The sequence below is a fragment of the Scyliorhinus torazame genome, chromosome 4 (assembly GCF_047496885.1).
Source record: "Scyliorhinus torazame isolate Kashiwa2021f chromosome 4, sScyTor2.1, whole genome shotgun sequence".
In the NCBI taxonomy this organism is placed as follows: domain Eukaryota; kingdom Metazoa; phylum Chordata; class Chondrichthyes; order Carcharhiniformes; family Scyliorhinidae; genus Scyliorhinus; species Scyliorhinus torazame.
Window position 1 is genome coordinate 298,546,276 of NC_092710.1, and position 27,649 is coordinate 298,573,924.

A 27,649-nucleotide genomic window follows, 5' to 3' on the forward strand; every position below is an offset into this window, starting at 1 on the left:
GCTGCCTCCCTTATCTAGAGCACCGTCAGAGGAGCCCACAGAAATGACAGGCAGCTCATCTGCCAGCATGAGGTATGTCCCTACCTCCCTGCACACCAGTGATGGATGGGTAGCTAGCTTAGAGCCTGGCTGCCATGTCCATCTCTCACATTGGCAGTGACCTCCTGAGGTTATTAACTTTGTGAGGGCTTACAAGTCCGAGCTCCACGCCAGGAGCCCCTGATTCTGATCCTGGAGCTGCCTCTCCATGAGAGCCAACACTCTCTCAATGGAGGAGGCTGGGTGCTTGGTGCTCAGGGTCAACACAGCACCCATGCTCTGCATGGACTCCTCTATGACAGGGACTTTGGCAAACAGACCGTCAGGGATTTCCGCCAGATCTCGCTGTGCATCCTGCTGGACATCCAGCATCTGCTGCCTGATGGATGACAGTAAAGACTCATCATCTGGCTCAGATTCAGCATGGTTCTGATCTCTAGCAATCATCCAAATGCCAGCGCCTGGGCACTCTCTGCCTCCTCCAGCTCTTCATGAGAGAGTGATGTGCCCTCACCACTGTGCACTACCACTTGAGCCAACAAGCTATTGCCCACTGGCGTGCCTGTATCTGTACTGGTGATTGGTACAGAGCGAGGGTGTGATACGGGTGGATCTGTCAGTGATGTGACCTCAGGTATCAATTGTGGGTCCTGGGGGTCCTGGTTGGCTCTGGAGGATGGCTCATCTGACGGAGGAAAACAATTGGTCAGTATTATCACTTATCATATAGTCAATGTCCATGTTAGGTGGCCAGGTGTGACTGATATCAATGGCAGCAAAGTGGCTTTGTGATTGCTGAATCACTGGGGACTCTTTTTCAGAAGTCCTTATGAGGGATGAGATGACCCTACATTCTTTTCTCTCTCCTCCCATCCCACTTCTGTACACTGTACTCTTACCTTCCTCTGAAACGCCTGCCTCTCCGTGACCTGAGGACCTTCCTTCAAGGTCGCACTCATGCTCCTGAGCACCTATCTCATTGCTGGTGAGGATTACCTGATTGGCCACTGCACCACTAGTTGCTGATTGCTCAGCATTATTGTGGTTTCTCATCTCCTGTAAGTGCAAAGGTTCATTCATTACTCAACACCAGACCATGCTCTTCCCCACCCCAACCTATGGTTTAGCTATGATGAGAGGTTGAATAAACTCGGTTTGTTCTCACTGGAACGACGGAGTTTGAGGGGCGACCTGATAGAGGTCTACAAAATTATGAGGGGCATAGACAGAGTGTATAGTCAGAGACTTTTCCCCAGGGTAGAGGGGTCAATTACTAAGGGGCATAGGTTTAAGGTGCGAGGGGCAAGGTTTAGAGGAGATGCACGAGGCAAGTTTTTTTACACTGAGTGTAGTGGGTGCCTGGAACTCGCTGCCGGAGGAGGTGGTGGAAGCAGGGACGATAGTGACGTTTAAGGGGCATCTTGACAAATACATGAATAGGATGGGAATAGAGTGATACGGACCCCGGAAGTGTAGAAGATTTTAGTTTAGACGGGCAGCATGGTCGGCGCAGGCTTGGAGGGCCGAAGGGCCTGTTCCTGTGCTGTACCTTTCATTGTTCTTTGTTAACCTTCACCCCTGAGAACCAAGTTAATATTCCCCACATTTTTACATACCTTACCCATGGATGGACCAAGTGCCGATCTTATCTCCCAGCCTTAACACAAGCAGATGTGTGTTCTGAAACTATGATTCCTAAACCCCTGAGTGCCGCTACGGACCTTTCCACACTCCTCCACACTGGACCATGTCTATTTGCTACTCACCATTGCCGTGCGCAGAAGATCATTGAACCTTTTGCAGTATTGTATCCATGTACGGCACACTATATTGCGGCCGTTGACCTCAGCTGCCACTTCTGCCCAGGCTTTCTTGGTTTGGTGGGGTGGCCTCCTCTTGCCATCCCACGGCATAAGGATTTACCGCCTGGCATTCAATGCCCCCATGAGCACACGCAGGCATTCCCCTGAAGATAGGGGACTGTCTACTCCCCTGCATTGCCCTCCCACCTGGAGTGTCTCCCGGGTGCTGCTGCCATTCTGAACAGCTCACTGTGCCTCCTCCAATGTCTTCTGCAGTCTGGCACAGCTGCCTTTAAACCTTCTTCCAAGTTCCCATTGGACCCAATGCCTGCCACGCTCCTGCTCCAGCCAGCCTCGCAGTGCATATGTCCGGGCGAGTTTCACGCTAGCCAGCCCTAAAGTTCTAGCCAACGTGATGTGGTTGATCTTGGATGGAAGCAGAAAACAAGGCCGCTTCCTCTCCAACCCACTGTGAGCAGCCGACATGCATAAAATTCAGGCTGTTGTCCCATATGACACCCTATTAACTCCCACCAACTGGAAAGGATAGAAGTGGGGAGAGTGAGAGGAAACTGAGCTCCCATGGGAGAGCGGGAAATGCTCACGGCCCTCCTCAGGATGGTAAGGGTTGAGCTGATATCAAAAGTGAGGCCAATAAGCCTGTGTGCTTTAACTGTCAAAAGGTAGGGCACGTCCAGGCCCTACCTTGAGACTACAGTAAAAAACAGTAATATTTATTGTGATACATACACCCCATGCAAAGAATGGAAATTAGTCAAACAGCATAACTGATCAGGTTATCACGCTGCCTGTGGCTGTGAATCCCAATAGGGCACTCCTATGAATGAGGTTGAACAAATTCCTGAGAGCTACTGGGATTTTGTATTCGATGGAAAAGTGGTCACTTTTCACCAGGGTGAGGTACGTAAGCCCATAGTGGTACTGAGGGACGCAGGAGTCAGCCAGGCCTTGTACCGGGACCAGTGACTGTGGAAGTTGTTCTCAACGTGCCTGTGGATGGAGTCGACCTGCTCTCTGGCAGTGGCGTGTGGGATCGAAGGTAAGAGCATCCCAGTGGCTCAGACGGCACGGTAGCACAGTGGTTAGCAACGTTGCTTCACAGCACTAGGGACCCGGGTTCAATTCCCGCTTGGGTTGTCATGTTCTGTAGACCGGCCAAAGTAAATGAAGAACTACAGAACATATAGGTTAAATAATTTATTATGCAACAGCTATTTGATAAAGATAAGTAGAATAAATGAAATAATAAACTACTAACACTAATTTACTATTGTAGAGCTACTGCAAAATATGTCTATCCCTCAGCACGACCTACTCCCAACTTCCCTGCCACATAGTCACGTGGTGGGTTTACACTGCTACCTAATAATGAACATAAGAACTAGGAGCAGGAGTAGGCCATCTGGCCCCTCGTGCCTGCTCCGCTATTCAATGAGATCATGGCTGATCTTTTATGGACTCAGCTCCACTTTCCGGCCTGAACACCATAACCCTTAATCCCTTTATTCTTCAAAAAACTATCTATCTTTTTCTTTAAAATATTTAATGACGGAGCCTCAACTGCTTCACTGGGCAAGGAATTCGATAGATTCACAACCCTTTGGGTGAAGAAGTTCCTCCTAAACTCAGTCCTAAATCTACTTCCCCTTATTTTGAGGCTATGCCCCCTAGTTCTGCTTTCACCCGCCAGTGAAAACAACCTGCCCGCATCTATCCTATCTATTCCCTTCATAATTTTATATGTTTCTATAAGATCCCCCCCCCGCATCCTTCTAAATTCTAACGAGTACAGTCCCAGTCTGCACACCCTCCAGCGCCAGTACGTCCTTTCTCAGGCAAGGAGACCAAAACTGAACACAATACTCCAGGTGTGGCTTCACTAACACCTTATACAATTGCAACATAACCTCCCTAGTCTTAAACTCCATCCCTCTAACAATGTAGGACAAAACTCCATTTGTCTTCTTAATCACCTGTTGCACCTGCAAACCAACTTTTTGCGACTCATGCACTAGCACACCCAGGTCTCTCTGCACAGCAGCATGTTTTATTATTTTATCATTTAAATAATAATCCCTTTTGCTGTTATTCCTACCAAAATGGATAACCTCACATTTGTCAATATTGCATTCCATCTGCCAGACCCTAGCCCATTTACTTTACCTATCCAAATCCCTCTGCAGACTTCCAGTATCCTCTGCACTTTTTGCTTTATCACTCATCTTAGTGTCGTCTTCAAACTTGGAAACATTGCACTTGGTCCCCAACTCCAAATCATCGATGTAAATTGTGAACAATTGTGGGCCCAACCAACACTGATCCCTGAGGGACACCACTAGCTACTGATTGCCAACCAGAGAAACACCCATTAATCCCCACTCTTTGCTTTCTATTAATTAACCAATCCTCTATCCATGCTACTACTTCACCCTTAATGCCATGCATCGTTATCTTATGCAGCAACCTTTTATGTGACACCTTGTCAAAAGCTTTCTGGTTGGTGGTCATGCATAACATTATGTACATAACTGCTTTATGCATATCATCACATGGGTAACTGTCTGTGCGGCGTCTCATGTTCTCCCCATGTCTGCATGGGTTTCCTCTGGGTGCTCTGGTTTCCTCCCACAAGTCTCGAAAGACGTGCTGTTCAGTCATTTGGAATTCTGAATTCGACTAGGGGACTTTCACAGTAACATCACTGCAGTGAAGCCTACTTGTGACATAATAAAGATAATTATTATAGAGGGCAGCAAGAATGAACAGCTGCACGAGAAAGTGACTGGCATTTTCCCCAACAGTGTGGTAACGCGGTCTATGGCCAGACAAGCTCCATCAGATGTTGAAGTGGCGCTGCAGAAAGAAGATCCTCCAGTACAGTTATCTGAAACCTTTTGTGGGGGTCTAGAAGACACTATGGAGGATAGGAGTGGGCCAATGATCTGTTTGGCAGACAGTTTCATGGCAGGTTTAAATGAGGACAAGCAGAGCTCCGATCTGAGATGCAGAGAGTGAGGGCGATCCCGCACCAGGTTGAAGAGCCACAAGGGAATATGGCAGGAGGTAATGTTCAAGGAGATGTGGAAGAGGTTAAAGGAACGCAAATTCTAGTACAACAGAGGGTGCTAATGACTCAGTATTCTGTTTGATCAATGGTTTTATGGTGAATTTAAATGGGGAGCAGGGGAATTTCAAATAGGCTTGGATGAGTGAGGGTGATGCCCCACTTAGCTAAACAGCCATAGGACATAGCAGCCGAAGTTAGTCCAGTCCCTGTGAGTGAATGTATCCCCAAAGATGCAGCGCAGACCAGGAACAATAGGTCACACACCAGGTAGAACACTAAAAAGAAAGGTGCTGTACCCCTGCTGTAGGAGCAGGAAGTTTAGCTGTCTGAAACCTTCTTCACTTTTGGAAGAGGAATTCCAGGAAAGTTCCCGAACAGATACTGAATTGGTGAGGAAACTACCTTGCCCTTGTTTAAATCGAAAGGAGTTTACACCCCTGCTGGGTGAGCAGGAGGAGGCCTAGCTACCAAAACCTACCTTTCTGAATTTGGAGGCAGATCCTAAGCGATTCCAAAATACCCCCAGAGCTGGTGAGGAAAATGCCTTCTTCATTCAAAAAGTCACCAGGGAGTAAAGCTGGAGTTGCACCTCCACTAGAGAGCGGTTCCAGAGGACACGGAACATGTGAGGAAAGCGTTCCCTCCAAAGCCAAAAGTCCTGGCCAGGAAGCCAGTGATTGATTTCACTGACCACTTCATAGTGAATTTAACTGTGGAGCAGAAACATTCCCAAATCGGCCCTGAAAGAATGAGTGATTCCTCACACAGTTTTATTTGAAGCCTCACATAGTTGATCAGCCACCTGGAGGTAAAGCAAGAGCTGAACATCTCCCAAAGGGCAGTAATGTCACTGAGCATCTGGGACAGGTTAGGGAAAGACCCTTTCTTCAAACATAAAAGGATGAGAGGAGAGTTTACGCTAAAGAAGGCAGAGCATGCAGAAATCCTAGGAAGAATAGCAGGGCAACCCATGCAGAGGTAAGCCCTGGTAAGCCAGATATAATCAAACTGTTATGTTCTGTGTTGTGACCGTGGTAAAGATGCACAAAGAACACCCAGTTCTTTGACTAGTAAGATAGTTTATTAACAAAATGAACACATGGAAAGATAACTAACGAACTATAATACAAACGGTAATGAATAAGTGGATTCTCCTGCAGCTACTTCTAATGTGACTGTCCTCTAGTATGACTTACTACCAGCTGCCGGATCTCTGGAGCAACATGGTGAATCTCTATCGCCACGTGCTGGTCATATAGATAACTATATACACTAATAGATAATTATATAATAATAATATTGGCAATCTGCATAGATAGGGTAGGTAAAGCAGCTGACACTATATAGATAGATTTACTCAAGGGATATGGACAAGTTCCCTCACCGCCTGCGCAAAGGGAACCTCTGTCTTCATAACTCCAGATGGGTTATATTAATGTCAAGCTATGACATCTGGACTCCGAAATGCCCCAGCTACCTTTCAAAGGCTGATGAACCAGATGGTTGCAGGTTTATCCAATTACATTGTGTACCTGGATGATGTCCGAGTGTAGAGCTACACCTGGGAAACACACTTTGTGGCCAATCTTTCAAAGAGCAAGTTCGCAAAGGCTAAAATGTCCAAGCGAGGACATCTTTGGAGGAGATGGTGGCCTAGTGGTATTGTCACTGGACTAGTAATCCAGAGACCCAGGGTAATGCCCTGGGGATCGGGGTTCGAATCCCATCATGGCAGATTGTGAAAATTAAGTACAATAAAGGCTGAGTGGAATCAAAAGTCTAATGATGACCATGAAACCATTGTTGATTGTCTTCAAAACACATCTGGCTCTTTAGAGAAGGAAATCTGCCATCCTTACCTGGTCTGACCCACAGTAATGTGGTTGAATGTTACATGCCTTCTGAAACGGCCACTCAGTTCAAGGGCAATTAGGGATGGGCAATAAATGCTTGCCCAAACAATGACGCCCACGTCCCATGAATGAATTTAAAAAACACACGTAGTGGGTCAAGTATAGATACTGCCAAGGTGAAAACTAAAGGCCAGATTCACATATCTACCACAAAATGGGAAATCAAACGTGACTGCGAGTGAGGCAGATAGAGGGATCCTAAATTCAGAAATGGAGGAGCCTCAGCTATTGATCTTGTACAATAGATATGAGGTACTTGCTCCCTGAATGAGGAAAAGGACTGTAGGGAGGATGAGCTGCCTGACCACTGCACTGTGGTACAGAAGGCTATTCAAGCGGGGGAGCAAAAAGCCAAGTGGTATTTGTAGGGGATTCTATAATTAGGGGAACTGATAACATTCTTTTTAAGCAGGACGAAGAGTCCGCATGGTATGTTGCCTGCCCTGTACCAGAGTGAGGGACATCTCTAACGGCTTGAAAGGATATTGGAGAGGGAGGGAGAGGATCCAGTTGTTGTGGTCTATGTTGGGACAAACAACATAGGCAAGGCTAGGAAAGAGGGCCTGTTTGGGGACTATCAGTAACTAGGAACAAAAATAAAGAACAGGGGCGAGATTCTCCGACCCTGGCGTGAATCCCGCCCCCGCCGGTTGCTGAATTCTCCGGCACCGGAGATTCGGCATGGGCGGGAATCACGCCGCGCCGGTTGGCGGGGCCCCCCCGCGATTCTCCGGCCCGGATGGGCCGAAGTCGTGCTGCTAGAATGCCTGTCCCGCCGGCGTGGATTAAACCACCTATCTTACCGGTGGGACAAGGCGGCGCGGGCGGGCTCTAGGGTCCTGGGGAGGGCGCGGGGCGATCTGGCCCCGGGGGGGTGCCCCCATGGTGGCCTGGCCCACGATCGGGGCCCACCGATCCGCGGGCGGGCCTGTGCCGTGGGGGCACTCTTTTCCTTCCGCCTTCGCCACGGTCTCCACCATGGCGGAGGCGGAAGAGACTCCCTCCACAGCGCATGCGCAGGGATGCCGTGAGCGGCCGCTAACGCTCCCGCGCATGCGCCGCCCGGCAATGTCATTTCCGCGTCAGCTGGTGGGGCACCTCTGCCAGCTGGCGGGGCGGAAATCAGTCCGGCGCGGGCCTAGCCCCTCAAGGTTAGGTCTCAGCCGGTCAAGGGGCGGAGGATTTGGGGCGCAACGATGCCGGACTGATTTGCGCCGTTTTTGGCGCCGGTCGGCGGACATCGCGCCGCTTCTGGAGAATTTCGCCCCAGGTTCTCAAGGGTTATAATCTCTGGATTGCTACCCGAGCTATTTGCAAATTGGCATAGGGATGAGAAAATTAGGGAAGTAAACACGTGACTAAAAGAATGGTGCGGGAAAGAGGGGTTCCATTTCATGGGGCATTGGCATAAGTATTGGGACAGGAGGGATCTGTACCGTTGGGATGGTCTTCACCTGAACTGGTCTGGGACCAATGTTCTAGCGGAAAGGTTAAATAGGGTGATCACAAAGACTTTAACCTAGCAAATGGGGTGGGGGGGGGGGGGGAAAGGGAAGGGTTAAACTACAAGAAGTATAATGGTTAATGGGAACCAAACCAACAGGTGAGGGTCACTGTTTGTGTAGAGTTTGCACTTTCTTCCCATGTCTGCGTGGGTTTCCTCAGGGTTCTGCGGTTTCCTCCCACAGTCCAAAGATGTGCAGGTGGATTTGACATGATAAGTTGCCCTAAGTGTCCAAAGTTTATGTGGGGTTATGCGAATAGGACGGGGATTGGGCAGACGTAGGGAGCTCTTTCGGAGGGTAGATCAGACTCGGAGGGCCAAATGGCCTCCTTCTGCACTATAAGGATTCTAGGGCCTGATGGCTTGAACCCGAGGGTATCAAGGGAGTTGGCAGCAGACATAGTGAATGCATTGGTTATTGGATATGGATTCTGGAGGGTCCCGGTGGTTTGGAAACACGCTAATGTGACACCCCTATTCCAAAAGGGAGAGAGGCAAAAAGTAGGAAACTACACCGGTTAGCTTGACTTCTGTGGTGGGGAAGTTGCTGGAATCAATCATTAAGGAGGAGATAACTGAACATTTGGAAAGACAAAAGCTCAATCCAGAATTGTCAGCATGGTTTTATGAAGGGTAAATCATGCTTGACAAACTTGCTTGAGTTCTTTGAAGATGCAATTAGCAAGGTGGATAATGGGGAACCTGTGGATATGGTATATCTAGACTTCCAGAAGGCGTTTGACAAGTTGCCACATAAAAGAGTGATCCAGAAGGTGAGACCACAGGGGATTGGGGGTAGAGTACTAGATTGGATTGAAGATTGGCTGACTGACAGAAAGCAGAGGGTCGGGATAAATGGGTCCTTCTCTGGCTGGCGAACTGTAATGTGCGGGGTGCCGCAAGGGTCAATCCTTGGACCTTAACTGTTCAAAAACAATATAAATAATTTGCAAGCAGGGACAGAGTGTAACATAGCAAAATTTGCAGATGATACTAAAATGGGGGAAAGCAGGCAGTGAAGAGGAGATAAAGATTTTACAGATGGATATCGATAAGCCAGGAGATTGGACCAAAATTTTGCAGATGGAGGCGAAAAAATAGAAAGGCAAATTATCTAAATGGAAAGCAGATTAAAAATGTCTCTGCGCAGAGGGATCTGGGTGTCTTTGTTCATTAATCGCAGAAAGTCTGTATGCAGGTACAGCAGATAATTAAAAAGGCAAAAGTACTGGAGTATAAAAGTAGAGAAGTGTTGTTGCAATTGTATGAGGTGTTGGTGATACCACATGAAATGAAAATCGCTTATTGTCACAAGTAGGCTTCAAATGAAGTTACTGTGAAAAGCCCCTAGTCGCCACATTCTGGCGTCTGTTCGGGGAGGCTGTTACGGGAATCGAACCGTGCTGCTGGCCTGCCTTGGTCTGCTTTACAAGCCAGCGATTTAGCGCTGTGCTAAATACAGGAGTACTGTGCCCAGTTTTGGTCTCGTTATGTGAGGAGGTATGGGGTGGCATTGGAGGCAGTTCAGAGGAGGTTCAACAGATTGATTCCTGGGGTGAAAGTGTTGACGTATAAGGAGAGATTAAACTGTTTGGGTTTATACTCGCTGGAGTTTAGAAGGAGGAGAGGGGATCTAATCCAGTCATATAAAATATTTTTAAAAATTGATAAAGTAAATATAGACCAAATGTTCCCCCTTGTAGGGCAATATAGAACAAGAGTACACAGATATACTCAGATGTACTCAGTTTTTTTTGCACTGAGTGCTGTATTTGGTGCTTTTTGAGTGCTATAGTAAGAGTTTGGTGACCGAGGGAGTATAAGGCTTCATTTTTTATCTAAAGTTTAGTCTTTCTTTTATTTAGTTAATTAACTTAAAAGTTGCTGTTTGGTTTAGAAGAAGGTGAATTTTCAATCAGCTTTAAACAAAGCTTCTACTTGTAGGCACTTGCAGCTGGAGCTTGTTAATTAGTTAATTGGATTAGGCCAGTTTTCAGAGGCGAGATTCACAGTATAAAAGTGATCCCCTACAGTGCAGACTTTGTTTGCATTGAGTACTGAATTTGGTGCTTTTTGAGTGCTATAGTAAGAGTTTGGTGACCGAGGGAGTATAAGGCTTCATTTTGTATCTAAAGTTTAGTCTTTCTTTTATTTAGTTAATTAACTTAAAAGTTGCTGTTTGGTTGAGAAGAAGGTGAATTTCCAATCAGCTTTAAACAGGCTTCTACTTGTAGGCACTTGCAGCTGGAGCTTGTTAATTAGTTAATTGGATTAGGCCAGTTTTCAGAGGCTAGATTCACAGTATAAAAGTGATCCCCTACAGTGCAGACTTTGTTTGCACTAAGTGCTGAATTTGGTGCATTTGAGTGCTATAGTGAGAGTTTGGTGACTGAGGGAGTGCTGAATTTGGTGCATTTGAGTGCTATAGTGAGAGTTTGGTGACTGAGGGAGTGCTGAATTTGGTGCATTTGAGTGCTATAGTGAGAGTTTGGTGACCGAGGGAGTGCTGAATTTGGTGCATTTGAGTGCTATAGTGAGAGTTTGGTGACCGAGGGAGTGCTGAATTTGGTGCATTTGAGTGCTATAGTGAGAGTTTGGTGACCGAGGGAGTGCTGAATTTGGTGCATTTGAGTGCTATAGTGAGAGTTTGGTGACTGAGGGAGTACTGAATTTGGTGCATTTGAGTGCTGTAGTGAGAGTTTGGTGACCGAGGGAGTTAGGTGAGGAGGGAGTAAGGTGCTCCTTTCATTTTGTTTCCGACATTTCCGCAAAGAGTGAGAAGAGAGCCAGGAGTTTACAGAAAGTGTAGCTGACTGGGAGCAGGGCGGAGATCTAGTTAGTCCACAGGGCAGCTATATTCTGTCAGGTAAGAGGGGATGGAGGCTAGGCCAGTTGCATGGTCCTCCTGTAGGATGTGGGTGGTGAGGGATACCACTGGTGTCCCCGCTGACTATACCTGCGGGAAGTGCACCCAACTTCAGCTCCTCAAAGACCGTGTTAGGGAACTGGAGCGGAAGCTGGATGAACTTCGGATCATCCGGGAGGCAGAGGGGGTGATTGAGAAGAGTTACAAGGAGGTAACCACACCCAAGGTACAGGACAAGAATAGCTGGGTTACAGTCAGGGGGAAAAAAACAAACAGGCAGACAGTGCAGGGATCCCTCGTGGCCGTTCCCCTTCAAAACAAGTATATCGTTTTGGATGCTGTTGGGGGGGATGACCTACCGGGGGAAGGCCCTAGCGGCCAGGTCTCTGGCACTGAGTCTGGCTCTGGGGCTCAGAAGGGAAGGGGGGAGAATAGAAAAGCAATAGTTGTAGGAGATTCAATGGTTAGGGGAATAGATAGGAGATTCTGTGGTCGTGAGCGAGACTCCGGGAAGGTATGTTGCCTCCCGGGTGCCAGGGCCAGGGATGTCTCGGATCGTGTCTTCAGGATCCTTAAGGGGGAGGGTGAGCAGCCAGAAGTCGTGGTGCACATTGGTACCAACGACATAGGTAGGAAAAGGGGTGTGGAGGTAATAAACAAGTTTAGGGAGTTAGGCTGGAAGTTAAAAGCCAGGACAGACAGAGTTGTCATCTCTGGTTTGTTGCCGGTGCCACGTGATAGCGAGGCTAGGAATAGGGAGAGAGTGCAGTTGAACACGTGGCTGCAGGAATGGTGTAGGAGGGAGGGCTTCAGGTATTTGGATAATTGGAGCGCATTCTGGGGAAGGTGGGACCTGTACAAGCAGGACGGGTTGCATCTGAACCAGAGGGGCACCAATATCCTGGGAGGGAGGTTTTCTAGTACTCTTCGGGAGGGTTTAAACTAATTTGGCAGGGGAATGGGAACCGGATTTGTAGTCCAGCAACTAAGGTAGCCGATATTCAGGACGCCAAAGCGTGTAATGAGGCAGTGGGGAAGGGAACACTGACAAAGGAGAGTACTTGCAGGCACGGAGCTGGGTTGAAGTGTGTATACTTCAACGCAAGAAGCATCAGGAATAAGGTGGGTGAACTTAAGGCATGGATCGGTACTTGGGACTACGATGTGGTGGCCATCACGGAAACTTGGATAGAAGAGGGGCAGAAATGGTTGTTGGAGGTCCCTGGTTATAGATGTTTCAATAAGATTAGGGAGGATGGTAAAAGAGGTGGGGGGGTGGCATTATTAATTAGAGATAGTATAACAGCTGCAGAAAGGCAGTTCGAGGAGTATCACCCTATTGAGGTAGTATGGGTTGAAGTCAGAAATAGGAAAGGAGCAGTCACCTTGTTAGGAGTTTTCTATAGGCCCCCCAATAGTAGCAGAGATGTGGAGGAACAGATTGGGAAACAGATTTTGGAAAGGTGCAGAAGTCAAAGGGTAGTAGTCATGGGCGACTTTAACTTCCCAAATTTTGAGTGGAAACTCTTTAGATCAAATAGTTTGGATGGGTGGTGTTTGTGCAGTGTGTCCAGGAAGCTTTTCTAACACAGTATGTAGATTGTCTGACCAGAGGAGGGGCAATATTGGATTTAGTACTGGGTAATGAACCAGGGCAAGTGATAGATTTGTTAGTGGGGGAGCATTTTGGAGATAGTGACCACAATTCTGTGACTTTCACTTTAGTAATGGAGAGGGATAGGTATGTGCAACAGGGCAAGGTTTACAATTGGGGGAAGGGTAAATACGATGTTGTCAGACAAGAATTGAAGTGCGTAAGTTGGGAACATAGGCTGGCAGGGAAGGACACAAGTGAAATGTGGAACTTGTTCAAGGAACAGGTGCTACGTGTCCTTGATATGTATGTCCCTGTCAGGCAGGGAAGAGATGGTCGAGTGAGGGAACCATGGTTGACAAGAGAGGTTGAATGTCTTGTTAAGAGGAAAAAGGAGACTTATGTAAGGCTGAGGAAACAAGGTTCAGACAGGGCATTGGAGGGATACAAGATAGCCAGGAGGGAACTGAAGAAAGGGATTAGGAGAGCTAAGAGAGGGCATGAACAATCTTTGGCGGGTAGGATCAAGGAAAACCCCAAGGCCTTTTACACATATGTGAGGAATATGAGAATGACTAGAGCGAGGGTAGGTCCGATCAAGGACAGTAGCGTGAGATTGTGTATTGAGTCTGAAGAGATAGGAGAGGTCTTGAACGAGTACTTTTCTTCTGTATTTACAAATGAGAGGGGCGATATTGTTGGAGAGGACAGTGTGAAACAGATTGGTAAGCTCGAGGAAATACTTGTTAGGAAGGAAGATGTGTTGGGCATTTTGAAAAACTTGAGGATAGACAAGTCCCCCGGGCCTGACGGGATATATCCAAGGATTCTATGGGAAGCAAGAGATGAAATTGCAGAGCCGTTGGCAATGATCTTTTCGTCCTCACTGTCAACAGGTGTGGTACCAGGGGATTGGAGAGTGGCGAATGTCGTGCCCCTGTTCAAAAAAGGGACTAGGGATAACCCTGGGAATTACAAGCCAGTTAGTCTTACTTCGGTGGTAGGCAAAGTAATGGAAAGGGTACTGAAGGATAGGATTTCTGAGCATCTGGAAAGACACTGCTTGATTAGGGATAGTCAGCACGGATTTGTGAGGGGTAGGTCTTGCCTTACAAGTCTTATTGAATTCTTTGAGGAGGTGACCAAGCATGTGGATGAAGGTAAAGCAGTGGATGTAGTGTACATGGATTTTAGTAAGGCATTTGATAAGGTTCCCCATGGTAGGCTTATGCAGAAAGTAAGGAGGCATGGGATAGTGGGAAATTTGGCCAGTTGGATAACGAACTGGCTAACCGATAGAAGTCAGAGAGTGGTGGTGGATGGCAAATATTCAGCCTGGATCCCAGTTACCAGTGGCGTACCGCAGGGATCAGTTCTGGGTCCTCTGCTGTTTGTGATTTTCATTAATGACTTGGATGAGGGAGTTGAAGGGTGGGTCAGTAAATTTGCAGACGATACGAAGATTGGTGGAGTTGTGGATAGTGAGGAGGGCTGTTGTCGGCTGCAAAGAGACATAGATAGGATGCAGAGCTGGGCTGAGAAGTGGCAGATGGAGTTTAACCCTGAAAAGTGTGAGGTTGTCCATTTTGGAAGGACAAATATGAATGTGGAATACAGGGTTAACGGTAGAGTTCTTGGCAATGTGGAGGAGCAGAGAGATCTTGGGGTCTATGTTCATACATCTTTGAAAGTTGCCACTCAAGTGGATAGAGCTGTGAAGAAGGCCTATGGTGTGCTCGCGTTCATTAACAGAGGGATTGAATTTAAGAGTCGTGAGGTGATGATGCAGCTGGACAAAACTTTGTTAAGGCCACATTTGGAGTACTATGTACAGTTCTGGTCGCCTCATTTTAGGAAGGATGTGGAAGCTTTGGAAAAGGTGCAAAGAAGATTTACCAGGATGTTGCCTGGAATGGAGAGTAGGTCTTACGAGGAAAGGTTGAGGGTGCTAGGCCTTTTCTCATTAGAACGGAGGATGAGGGGCGACTTGATAGAGGTTTATAAGATGATCAGGGGAATAGATAGAGTAGACAGTCAGAGACTTTTTCCCTGGGTGGAACAAACCATTACAAGGGGACATAAATTTAAGGTGAAAGGTGGAAGATATAGGAGGGATATCAGAGGTAGGTTCTTTACCCAGAGAGTAGTGGGGGCATGGAATGCACTGCCTGTGGAAGTAGTTGAGTCGGAAACATTAGGGACCTTCAAGCATCTATTGGATAGGTACATGGATTACGGTAAAATGATATAGTGTAGATTTATTTGTTCTTAAGGGCAGCACGGTAGCATTGTGGATAGCACAATTGCTTCACAGCTCCAGGGTCCCAGGTTCGATTCCGGCTTGGGTCACTGTCTGTGCGGAGGCTGCACGTCCTCCCCGTGTCTGCGTGGGTTTCCTCCGGGTGCTCCGGTTTCCTCCCACAGTCCAAAGATGTGCAGGTTAGGTGAATTGGCCAATGATAAATTGCCCTTAATGTCCAAAATTACCCTTGGTGTTGGTTGGAGGTGTTGAGTTTGGGTAGGGTGCTCTTTCCAGGAGCCGGTGTAGACTCAAAGGGCCGAATGGCCTCCTTCTGCACTGTAAATTCAATGATAATCTATGATTAATCTAGGACAAAGGTTCGGCACAACATCGTGGGCTGAAGGGCCTGTTCTGTGCTGTATTTTCTATGTTCTATGTTCTATATAGGTTGAGAAGCGGTAGATTTAGAACTGAGACGAGGAGGAACTACTTGTCAGAAAGGATGGTGAATTTGTGGAACTCGCTGCCCCACAGTACGGTGGCGTCTGAGTCATTAAATGGTTTCATGAAGGAGATAGATATATTTCTGATATAAAAAAACGGGTTAAAGAGATATGGGGAACAGGTAGGGAGGTGGAATTGAGACCAGGAAGAGATCAGTTATGGAGGGCGGAGCAGGCTCGGAGGGCAGACTTGCCAACTTCTGCTCCTAATACCTCAGTTCCTATGTTCCTATATGATTGCGGACACCATGGGACAGCACGGTGGCGGAGTGGGTTAGCCCTGTTGCCTCATGGCGCCGAGGTCCCAGGTTCGATCCTGACTCTGGGTCACTGTCCGTGTGGAGTTTGCACATTCTCCCCGTGTTTTCATGGGTTTCGCCCCCACAACCCAAAGATGTGCAAGCCAGGTGGATTGGCCACGCTAAATTGCCCCTTAATTGGAAAAAATTAATTGGGTACTCTAAATTTATTTAAAAAAAGATTGCGGACAACCTGGGCTGGATTCTCCGCACCCCGACGCCGAAATCGGATTCGGCGACGGGGCAGAGAATCCCGTTTCCCGCATGAAATCGGGACCGGCACCGGTTCGGCGATTCTCCGCCCCCCCCGAAAAGCGGCATACTCGAGGAGTAAGAGTATCCACCACCTGAAGCCATTCCCAGAGGTTCGCCCCGCTATTCTCCGCCCCTGACCGGCCAAATGCCTGACGCCGTGGATCTAATCTGGTCCTGCCATTCGGGATACTCGTGAGGCGGCTGCGGACACAGTCCGCGGCCGCCACAGTCGGGGTTGGGCCGATCGGAGGGCAGGGGCGGGGCTTCATTCGGGACTGGGCTTTTATTGTGCGGGTGGTCCGGGTCGGCGCGCGGCCGATCGACGGGCACTATTTCCGCGGTCCAGATCGGTGGTCTGAGTCCGCCATGGAGCATGGCGCTGGAGGCCACCGCCGTGCGCATGCACGGCCTCCGACCCGCAAGTACAGGGGACCGTATTGGCAGTTGGAGCTGCGGGCTCCATGACAGCTGCCTGCTAGCCCCCTGCAAGTCTGTGAATCTGTGGCCATTTAATGCCAGTTTTGCTGGCGTAAAAGACCACAGATTTCACGACGGCATGGGGATATAGTCCCTGAAACTGAGAATCCCGCCCCCTGTCCAGAACTTAAAGAAACATGGGGCGGGATTCCCCGACTCCCTGCCGGGTCAGAGAATCGCCGGGGGGCGGCGTGAATCCTGCCCCCGCCGGCCGCCGAATTATCGGGCACTGAAAATTTGGCGGGGGCGGGAATCGCGCCGCGCCAGTTGGCGGGCCCCCCCCCCCAGCGATTCTCCGGCCCGCGATGGGCCGATGTGCCGCTGCTGTCATGCCAATCCCGCCGGCATGAATCAAACAACCTACCTTCCCGTCGGGACTGGCGGCGCGGGCGGGCTCCGGGGTCCTGGGGGGGGGCGCGGGGCGATTTGGCCCTGGGGGTTGCCCCCACGGTGGCCTGGCCCGCGATCGGGGCCCACCGATCCGCGGGAGGGCCTGTGCCGTGGAGGCACTCTTTTCCTTCTGCCTCGGCCACAGCCTCCGTGATGGCCGGTGCAGAAGTGACACTCCCCCTGTGCATGCACGGGGATGATGTCAGCAGCCGCTGACGCTTCCGCGCATGCGCGGACTTCCGCCGCCCGGCGCAGTCCCTTCGGCCCCGCCTGGTTTGTCGCCAAAGGCCTTTCCCGCCAGCCGGGGTGCGCCAACCACTCCGGCGCGGGCCTTGTCCCTCAAGGTGAGGGTTTGGCCCCTAAAGGTGCGGATTTGGGGCGGCCTGACGCCGGAGTGGTTCACGCCTCTCCATCCCGCCGGGTAGGGGAGAATCCCGGCCCTGGTTAGAACAAAGAAGATAATATTGGCCAAAGCTCAGGGAATGAATGTGTGTGTATGTGTGTTTATAGTTTCATATTTTTTCTCCTTTTGTAATGAAATGAAAATGAATCGCATTTCATTCCGTTGAAGAGGGAAAGTGTCATTATGATGGGAAAAAAACCTTAAATTACATACAGATGTATTTTAAATACATACCGGCACTTTTAAATAAGACATGCGTTCTAAAAAATGGATATACAGGTGATACTAAAAGGGAGACAGTGGAATATCACACCCCTTTTCCAGACAGGTACATATCAAAGACACAAAAGTCATACAGAAACTAACTGCCATCTCCTGTGGAGCTAATGGAAGGTGATCATCCTCTGAGCAGGAATCATATCCTGTAAGTTATGTCTTAGACCAGTTTGTGGATTTTTGCCTTCCAGGGTATGCAGGAGACTGGGATAAAGCCTGCTGCAAAGCTTGGTCAGTGTAGACTTGGTGAATATGGCAGCGACACAGCAAACAGCAAAAGGACAGCAGAGTTCGCTCCTTAAAAAAAAACTAATCCCAGTTTGTTCCTTGCCTTTATTCTCTTCTATCTTATCTCATACCCCCTCAGAGTTCAGCTCTTGTGCATGATGGTGCAGTGGTTCACACTGCTGCCTCATGGCGCCGAGGCCGGCTTTGATCCTGGCACCGGGTCACTGTCCGTATGTAGTTTTAACATTCTTCCTCTGTCTGTGTGGGTCTCACCCCCACAACCCAAAGATGTGCAGGATAGGTGGATTGGACACACTAAATTGTCCCTTAGTTGAAAAAAAAAGAATTGGGTACTCTAAATTTATTTTTAAAAATAGTTCAGCTCATGAATTAGACACAACTCCGTCTCAAAGAACAAAGAACAAAGAAATGTACAGCACAGGAACAGGCCCTTCGGCCCTCCAAGCCCGTGCCGACCATGCTGCCCGACTAAACTACAATCTTCTACACTTCCTGGGTCCGTATCCCTCTATTCCCATCCTATTCATGTATTTGTCAAGATGCCCCTTATATATCGCTATCGTCCCTGCTTCCACCACCTCCTCGGGCAGCGAGTTCCTGGCACCCACTACCCTCTGTGTAAAAAAACTTGCCTCGTACATCTACTCTAAACCTTGCCCCTCTCACCTTAAACCTATGCCCCCTAGTAATTGACCCCTCTACCCTGGGGAAAAGCCTCTGACTATCCACTCTGTCTATGCCCCTCATAATTTTGTAGACCTCTATCAGGTCGCCCCTCAACCTCCCTCGTTCCAGTGAGAACAACCAAGTTTATTCAACCGCTCCTCATAGCTAATGCCCTCCATACCAGGCAACATTCTGGTAAATCTCTTCTGCACCCTCTCTAAAGCCTCCACATCCTTCTGGTAGTGTGGCGACCAGAATTGAACACTATACTCCAAGTGTGGCCTAACGAAGGTTCTATACAGCTGCAACATGACTTGCCAATTCTTATACTCAATGCCCCGGACAATGAAGGCAAGCATGCCGTATGCCTTCTTGACTACCTTCTCCACCTGTGTTGCCCCTTTCAGTGACCTGTGGACCTGTACTCCTAGATCTCTCTGACTTTCAATACTCTTGAGGGTTCTACCGTTCACTGTATATTCCCTACCTGCATTAGACCTTCCAAAATGCATTACCTCACATTTGTCCGGATTAAACTCCATCTGCCATCTCTCCGCCCAAGCCTCCAAACAATCTAAATCCTGCTGTATCCTCTGACAGTCCTCATCGCTATCCGCAATTCCACGAACCTTTGTGTCGTCTGCAAACTTACTAATCAGACCAGTTACATTTTCCTCCAAATCATTTATATATACTACAAACAGCAAAGGTCCCAGCACTGGTCTCTGCGGAACACCACTGGTCACAGCCCTCCAATTAGAAAAGCATCCTTCCATTGCTACTCTCTGCCTTCTATGACCTACCCAGTTCTGTATCCACCTTGCCAGCTCACCCCTTATCCCGTGTGACGTCACCTTTTGTACTAGTCTACCATGAGGGACCTTGTCAAAGGCCTTACTGAAGTCCATATAGACAACATCCACTGCCCTACCTGCATCAATCATCTTTGTGACCTCCTCGAAAAACTCTATCAAGTTAGTGAGACACGACCTCCCCTTCACAAAACCATGCTGCCTTTCACTAATACGTCCATTTGCTTCCAAATGGGAGTAGATCCTGTTTCGAAGAATTCTCTCCAGTAATTTCCCTACCACTGAAGTAAGGCTCACCGGCCTGTAGTTCCCTGGATTATCCTTGCTACCCTTCTAAACCAGAGGAACAATTTCCTCATTCAAAAATCTGGGGCGGGATTCTCCGACCCCCCGCCGGGTTGGAGAATCGCCGGGGGGCGGCGTGAATCCCGCCCCCACTGGCTGCGAAATTCTCCGGTGCCGGGGATTTGGCGGGGGCGGGAATCGCGCCACGACGGTCGGGGGCCATTGGCAGCGCCCCCCCCGGTGATTCCCCGGCCTGCGATGGGCCATGTGGCCTCCCGTTTTAGGCCAGTCCCGCCGGCGTAAATGACAACATGTACTTACCGGCAGGAAATGGCTGCGCAGGCAGCCTCCGGGGTCCCGGGGGGGGGGGGTGGATCTGGTCCCGGGAGGTGCCCCCACGGTGGCCTGGCCCACGATCGGGGCCCACCGATCTGCGGGCGGCCCTGTGCCGTGGGGGCACTCTATTCCTCCGCGCCGGTTGCTGTGGTCCTCCGCGATATCCGACGCGGAGATGAACCCCCCTGCGCATGCGCTGGGATGACGCCAGCACACGCTGGCGCTCCCGCACATGCGCCAACTCGTGCCGGAGGCCCTTCGGTTGGCATGGTGCCAAGCCCCTTCCGTGCCGGCCGGAGGATTCCGCACCTTTGGAGCGGCCCGATGCCGGAGTGGTTCATGCCACTCCGTCCCGCCAGAGTTGCCCGCCCTGCCGGTTTTCACAGAATCCCGCCCCTGAACTTCAATCAGTTTCTCACTGAAGATTTCTGATCTGAAAACAAACCCTGTTCTTGTTTCCTGTCTCTTGTGGGGGAAATACACTCATACTCTCCACCATAGAGAATGCCTACTTCCATCTCCATAATATTACCAAACTCTGCTCTTTCCTCAGGCCATTGACTTCCAAAACCTTCGTCCATGGCATTTTGACTTACACAGCCAGTTATTCTAATGCTTTGCTTGCTGCCTCTCATTTCCCACCAAGTCCTGCTCATCCAGCACCCTGTCTGGGAACATGGTTCCAGAATAAGGGGAGTGAGTTTCAAATTCTAACCACGCTCCTTATTGAAGATGGACTTTGGAGGAGATGCACTTGAGGAGGATGGAGTGTTTAATGGCAGTGTCAAAGTTGAGGAGAATGTGAAAAGATAAAATCCAAACACTGTCATGTGAGATGTCAGTGGTGGTCATTATGGTGAGTTTTCCTGCTAATGGCTGGCACAAACCTGAATGAAGGATTTGAACAAGGAGTGGAGGGAGAGATAGCAATGGTGTTGTGCAGGACTTTGATAATCAAGCTCCACAACGAAGTAAGAAAACTACAGTTAATTCAAGAAAGCACAAGATGTGAACCTCAATAGGAGGTCAATTCTGCTAAAATGGGAAGATGAAGTTTTCCAATGAATGTAAATAAACATGATTACGGGTAGACAAGCACTACCAGTAACATTTACATTAACTGTAAATAATAAATAGTCAGCAATAAATGCCCTTACTTGTTCCATGTATCCAAGCATCGGAAGTGAAGTGGGAAAAACTGGCTCCTTCTCTGGTGGAAGTTTATTTGGGAGTGTCAGATCCCAGTATTTGTCAGGAAGTCTGAAAGGAAGTAAAACTCAGATTGGTGATTTTAAGACACTGACATCTTAATTTTCTGATCAGAATGCCCTATTTTACTGGTGTAAATCCGATGGCCCAGATTGGCAAATGCGCTGGAATTCTGTTCTGCTAGAACTTCACCAACTTTGGCACACATATAATTTTCTGTTGTCATTTCCAGCAACCAAAGAAAGTACCCACCTAAATGGTGAGGATTTGGTGATATTATATGTCACATTTTCTGACAAATCTATCTCCTTTATACTAATTCATGTTCCATATAAAACCAACATTCAGAGTTGCTGTGAGAAGGGAAACACATTTAACAAAATAGCCGCCACATATATAGTATTCCAGAAACCTTTGTTTAGGGGCAGATGACAGAAGTTTGAAGATCTGCACACCTTTTTGCAGTTTTCTCCTTCTGGCTATTATATGCTACCTGGACCTCGAAAAAGAAAGTTATTTTTTTATTGAAGCAACATGCAGCTGTCTATATTGGATATGATGCCAAATGCATGCAACAGGCAGTTATTTATTATGAAAAGCTTTCTATTTCATCATCCAGGTTGTTAATATATATGATGAATGGTTGGGGACACAACACGGAGCTTTGTGGGACACCATGAGTTACATTTTGCCAATTATAGCACCTGCCAACATCCCAAATGTCTGCACCTCGCTGTTCAATTACTTAACCAGATCAATAGTTTGCTTTCCACCTCATGGGCTTTAACTTTAATTTTTCAAGGGCTGCCTCCCTGGCACAGTGCCCCTTGCAGGGCAGATGTCCCACCAGGGATACCATCAGCTCACCCACCCTGCCGGACCACTGGCTGTCACCAAGCCCTACCTTCCCACTGCACTCCTGCCCCCATCCATCCTGCCCCCAATCATGTAGGCACAACTCGTGCATCGCACAAAGGACCCACAGCACACCAAAGTTACAGTCCCAACAGGTGTCCACCCCCCGGCCAAGCCCTACCCGTGGGCCCTGCTCACATGCATGCCACCCTCAAGCATGGCGCTAATTGGTGGCGCACTGCATCTACCCCCCCCATAACCTGGTACCACCCTGCTGGCAGGGTATCACATGGCCCACCCAAGGAGGGCTCCGATAGTAGACCCCACAGGAGGGTGCAGGACACAGGCCACAGAGCGTATTGTTGGCATGGGTAGTTCCAGCCATCACTACCCCTGCCAGCTGGGACGGATGGCGGGGTGAGAGCTTTCCCTCCCCCCGCCCCCTCACCCAGGTGCCAGGAACCGAAGGGACCAGGGGTGCAGCGCGGTGGGCAAAATGTCAGGGGAATGGCCAAGGGTGGGAAGTTGGGGGGGTGGGGGGGATATGCGGCGGCAGGGCAGTGCAAGCCACTGCACACCCCGTTGGACCTGGTAGGGCACGGGAGTACTCAGCATACGAACATGTCTATCATTCACCTCTGCAGATAAAGGAGTTTGGTATCCAACCAGGAATAGCTGGCATCTGCAGGAATAGATGCAGGGAGGTTGTTTCCACTGGCGGGTGAAACTAGCTTTGGGGGCATAGCCTCAAAATAAGGGGAAGCAGATTTAGGACTGAGTTGAGGAGGAACTTCTTCACCCAAAGGGTTGTGGATCTGCGGAATTCCCTGCCCAGTCAAACAGTTGAAGTTCCTCGTTAAATGTCTTTTCGGCAAAGGTTTTTGAACAGTAAAGGAATTAAGGGTTATGGTGAGCGGGCAGGTCAGTGGAGCTCAGACCGCAAAAAGATCAGCATGATCTTATTGAATGGCGGAGCAGGCTCGAGGGGCCAGATGGCCTACCCCTGCTCTTAATTCTTATGCTCGTATTTTGCGTGCATTGTCTTTTGATGCCACTCCGAATTATCTCTTTTACTCAAGGCTGCACTCTGTTGACAAATTAGACAAATGACCTTGCCTTTGATATTTGGAAAAATAAATTTGTGCATATATTCCTGGTGGAAATGGTAGGTTTTTACTCTCCTGGAAGTCCCTGGCTCCTCGCTCATCATTTTGTCCTCAACCAGCTTATTCCAAGTTTTGCCGCCTGCATAAATCTCATTGCCCGATTCCCACAGATATTTGGCACAATTTAGCAGGCAATACAACTGATTCGCTCGTCATCACAAGAAATCGCAAGTCCCATGCAATTTGGTGTGGTTCAGCAGACAATGAGCTGATTTTCTCGTCACTACGAGAATCCAGAGTCTAATGCAATTTGGTGCGGTTTGGCAATGAGATCATTGAGCATGCTTAAAACAGAAATCAATAGATTTCTGGGGACTAATGATATCAAGGGAGATAGATAACGTGGGAAAGTAGTGGTGAGGTAGATAATGAGTCATGATTAAATTGAATGGCAGAACAGACTTGACGACCTGAATGACCTATTCCTGTTCCTAAGTTCCTGAGAACTTCTTAACAGTTCAGTTAAGAATGAAAAGGAGCTGCCACCAGCAGCCAGCAGCCATGGAAACTAACACGCACTCAGCGCCTCCCATCCATTTACCCTCTGGGTGAGCTATAAACTGCTCTCACCTTTTATTTTTTGATGTGGAGATGCTGGCGTTGGACTGGAGTGGGCACAGTAAGAAATCTTACAGCAGCAGGTTAAAGTCCCACAGGTGTATATGGAATCACTAGCTTTTGCAGTGAAGAGGTAGGTTATATAAACAAAGCATATAAAGAAAGACAAAGCCAATGATGCAAGATGATACTTTGAATGTGAGTCTTTGTAGGTAATTAAGTCTTTACAGGTCCAGATGGTGCGACTGGTTCTTGAATCTACAATGCGAAAGATAAGTCTTTGTTGTCATTGAGTGCTTTGCTAAATAGTTTTTTGACTATTCCTACGCCTTTCTCTGCTTTGCCATTAAATTGGGGGTACAATGGGCTTGATGTGATGTGGTTAAAATTATAACGTTCTGCAAATTGTGTCCACTCCCAGTTGGTGAAGCAAGGACCATTGTCAGAGATGACGTGTAATAGAATTTCATGGCGAGCAAAAACAGATTTTTTGCTCATATTACAGATCTCAGTTGATCTACAGTTGAGTCATTCAGCATAATCATCTCGAGATAGTTGGAATATTAGTCAATTATGACTAGATCGTCATGACCTTTAAAGTAGAATAGATCCATACCAACTTTCATCCATGGATTGGTGATGAGTTCATATTCTTCCAAGCTCTCTTTGCATTGCACAGATTGATGAATCTGACAAATGCTGCATTCATGTGGGCATGTGGGCTGGATGGTAGCACAGTGGTTAGCACTGTTGCTTCACAGCTCCAGAATCCCACGATCGATTCACGGCTTGGGTAAATGTCTGTGTGGAGTCTGCATGTTCTCCCCATATCTGCATGGGTTTCCTCCGGGGACTCCGGTTTCCTCCCTCAGTCCAAAGATGTGCAGGTTAGGTGGATTGGCCAGGCAAAACTACCCTTAGTGTCCAAGAAGGTTAGATGGGTTTACTGGGTTACAGGGATAGGGTGGAGGTGTGGGCTTAAGTGGGGTGCTCTTTCCAAGAGCCGGTGCAGACTCGATGTGTCGAATGGCCTCCTTCTGCACTGGAAATTCTGCGATGCTGTGATTCATGCACATGATTGTCCACACCCTTGGTGATCCCAGGCCAGTACACAGATTGTTTTGCTCGTCTATGACATTTTTCAATACCTTGGTGCCCTCGTGTATCTGTTGCAAGATACCTTGTCAGAGGCATGAAGGAATAACTATCCTGTCTCCTTTGAGAAGGAATCCGTTAATTACTGTGTGGTCATCTTTGATGTAGCGACATGAGTCATCGAGCGAGATGCATACGCTACAGGTTTCCACATATCCTGATCATCTTTCTGAAGTAGGACTGTGCCTATGCCCTGTTTGCTGGCATCAGTGGAGATTTCCTTTGTCGAGTCATAAAACATTAACACTGCAGCAGTGGTGAGAGCTGTTTTCATGTCTTGCCACTCAGCTGTGTGTTCAGGTGTTCATTTAAAGTCAACATTCTTTTTTATGAGGTTGCGTAGAGCCATTGTTCGATTGGATTGGTTGGGAATGAATTTCCCCATAAAGGTTACAACCCCAAGCATTCTCAGAATTGCTTTTTTGTCAGTTGGTACCGGCATTTCATCTATGGCATTGGTTTTGTCTGGATCCGGTTGAATTCCTTCCTGCGATATGATAGCTCCTAAAAATTTCAATTTGCGGATCCCAAACTGACATTTGTCATGATTTAAACTTTGGGCGTGGCCACAGCATGTGCACTCGTGACATCACGCTCGTGACATCACTGTCAAAATGGCCGGCAGCCGTTGTATGTAGTTTTCTGTGCTGCGACACAGCATTAATGGCATCAGCCACGTTTCCCGACTTTGCGCCTTTTTCGTTTGCCCTTATCTCCCAGTATTCAGAGGATGCTTGTTCACTGACTTTGCACATGTTGATCACTTCATCTAGCAGCAAAATTGGTTGTCTTAGCATTTTTCCTCGCAAACGTTCGTCATTAATCCCAAATACAATTTGATCGCGAAGCATTGAATCAGCAACGGAAGAGAAATTACACGACTGCAATGAAAGAATATACCGATTCCCCTTTCAGCTGCAGCCTTTTTCTGAACATGTAGCACTCACAGGTCTCGTTCACTTGCTTTTTGCAGTGAGCATCGAATTTCTGTAGCACTATGTTATATTTTGTTTTATCCTCATCTTCAGAAAATTCAAAGGCGTTATAAAGCTCTAATGCTTGCGTTCCAGCCAAATTAAGAACCTACAATGAAGAAAAAGCACTACTTCCTCTGATCGGAAGCATTTTCTAGCGCGGAGGCAGATAGGAAAACTTCAAACTGTTCGAAGATAGCCCAGTTTTGACATAGTTTATTGTTTGTTCTGAAGTCAGGCTTCTTTAGACTCTCCACCTTACGATTTTTAGTCTGTGTAGATTTTTTTGATTGGTGTAGCAGCGTAATTGTTTTCTTCCATCTTCTTAAAGCTAACCTGTTTAATCTAACTGCTTATTATTTGTAGAAATAGACTCCTGGTATCATATGATGTTCTTTGTGGTTCTAAGTCTAGGATGGTTGGCGTAGTGTTCACAAAGACCACAAATAGCTTATATATTGAACAAAGCTATAGATTTATTAACACTATTTAACTGGATTCAACACTTACTCCTAAATAACAAACAGCTGATAATAAAAAATCTACCCTCAACACTCATCTACTACTAATTTCTACACTAATATATTAACTATGATCAGCGCTCACTCACACTATCTTTCCTCAGTCTGTCCTCTAGCTTTCTCCTCATCCTCTCACCCACAAGGCTTAGCATCAATGCCTTATATAGTTCTATATCTAGCTCCCTCTAGTGGTTGATTTGGACATGGCATTAACTCTTACAGTTCTTTACATTTATGATAATGTCACACTATCCCCCCTCACCTTGAATTTGTGCCCCTTTGTAATTTTCATTTCCACCCTGGGATAAAGCCTCCAACTGTTCACCCTATCTATACCCCTCATAATTTTATAAACTTCTATCAGGTCGCCCCTCAGCCTCCGTCTCTCTAGAGTGAACAATCCCAGTTTATTCAATCTCTCCTCAAACTAATACCCTCCATAACAGGCAACATCCTGGTAAACCTTTTTTATACTCTCTCCAAAGCCTTCACCACCCTCTGGTAGTGTGGTGACCAGAATTGGACACAGTATTCCAAATGTGGCCTGACCAATGTTCTATATAACTGTAACATAATTTGCAAGCTTTTATATTCGATGTCCCGTCTGATGAAGGCAAGTGTGCCATATGCTTTCTATATCACCATTTACACATGTGCTGCCCCTTTTAAGGATCTGTGGAAATGCACAACCAGAATTCTCTGTGTGCCTATGGTCCTGATGGTTCTGCCATTTATTTTGTAGCTCCCACCTGAATCGGCTCAACCAAAATGGATCACCTCGCATTTGTCCGGGTTAAATTCAAATCTGCCATTTCTCTGGTCAATTTTGTAGCCTATCTATATCCTGTTGTATTCTCTGACAATCTTCATCACTATACGCAACTCCTGCAATCTTAGTATCATCCGCAAACTTGCTAATCAGACCCGCTACGTTTTCTTCCTGGTCATTTATATGTATTACAAATGGCAGAGGTCCCAGTGCTGATCCCTGCAGAACACAACTAGTTACAGTCCTCCATTCAGAAAAACACCCCTTCCACCTATGTCTTCTATTATCAAGCCAATTCTGAATCCAATTTTCTTTATTAAAACATGTAGCAACAGAGTCACAGGACAGCTAATTAGCTTTAACAACAAGGAAAATTGAATTGTAATACAATACTCCTTTACTCCATCTTTAAGTTTTATGAATAACATAGATTACAGAGGGCA

General features: G+C 47.7%; 1 protein-coding gene across 3 annotated transcripts in view; it reads right to left on the reverse strand.

The window, feature by feature from the left end:
• Positions 1–27,649, reverse strand: part of ak9 (adenylate kinase 9) — a 544,334-nt gene that overhangs the window by 10,415 nt on the left and 506,270 nt on the right. For all 3 annotated transcript variants that reach the window (XM_072499993.1, XM_072499992.1, XM_072499994.1), the window contains exon 37: positions 21,157–21,259. In XM_072499993.1, the coding sequence (XP_072356094.1) occupies positions 21,157–21,259 (103 nt within the window). The remainder of the gene's footprint in view (positions 1–21,156; positions 21,260–27,649) is intronic.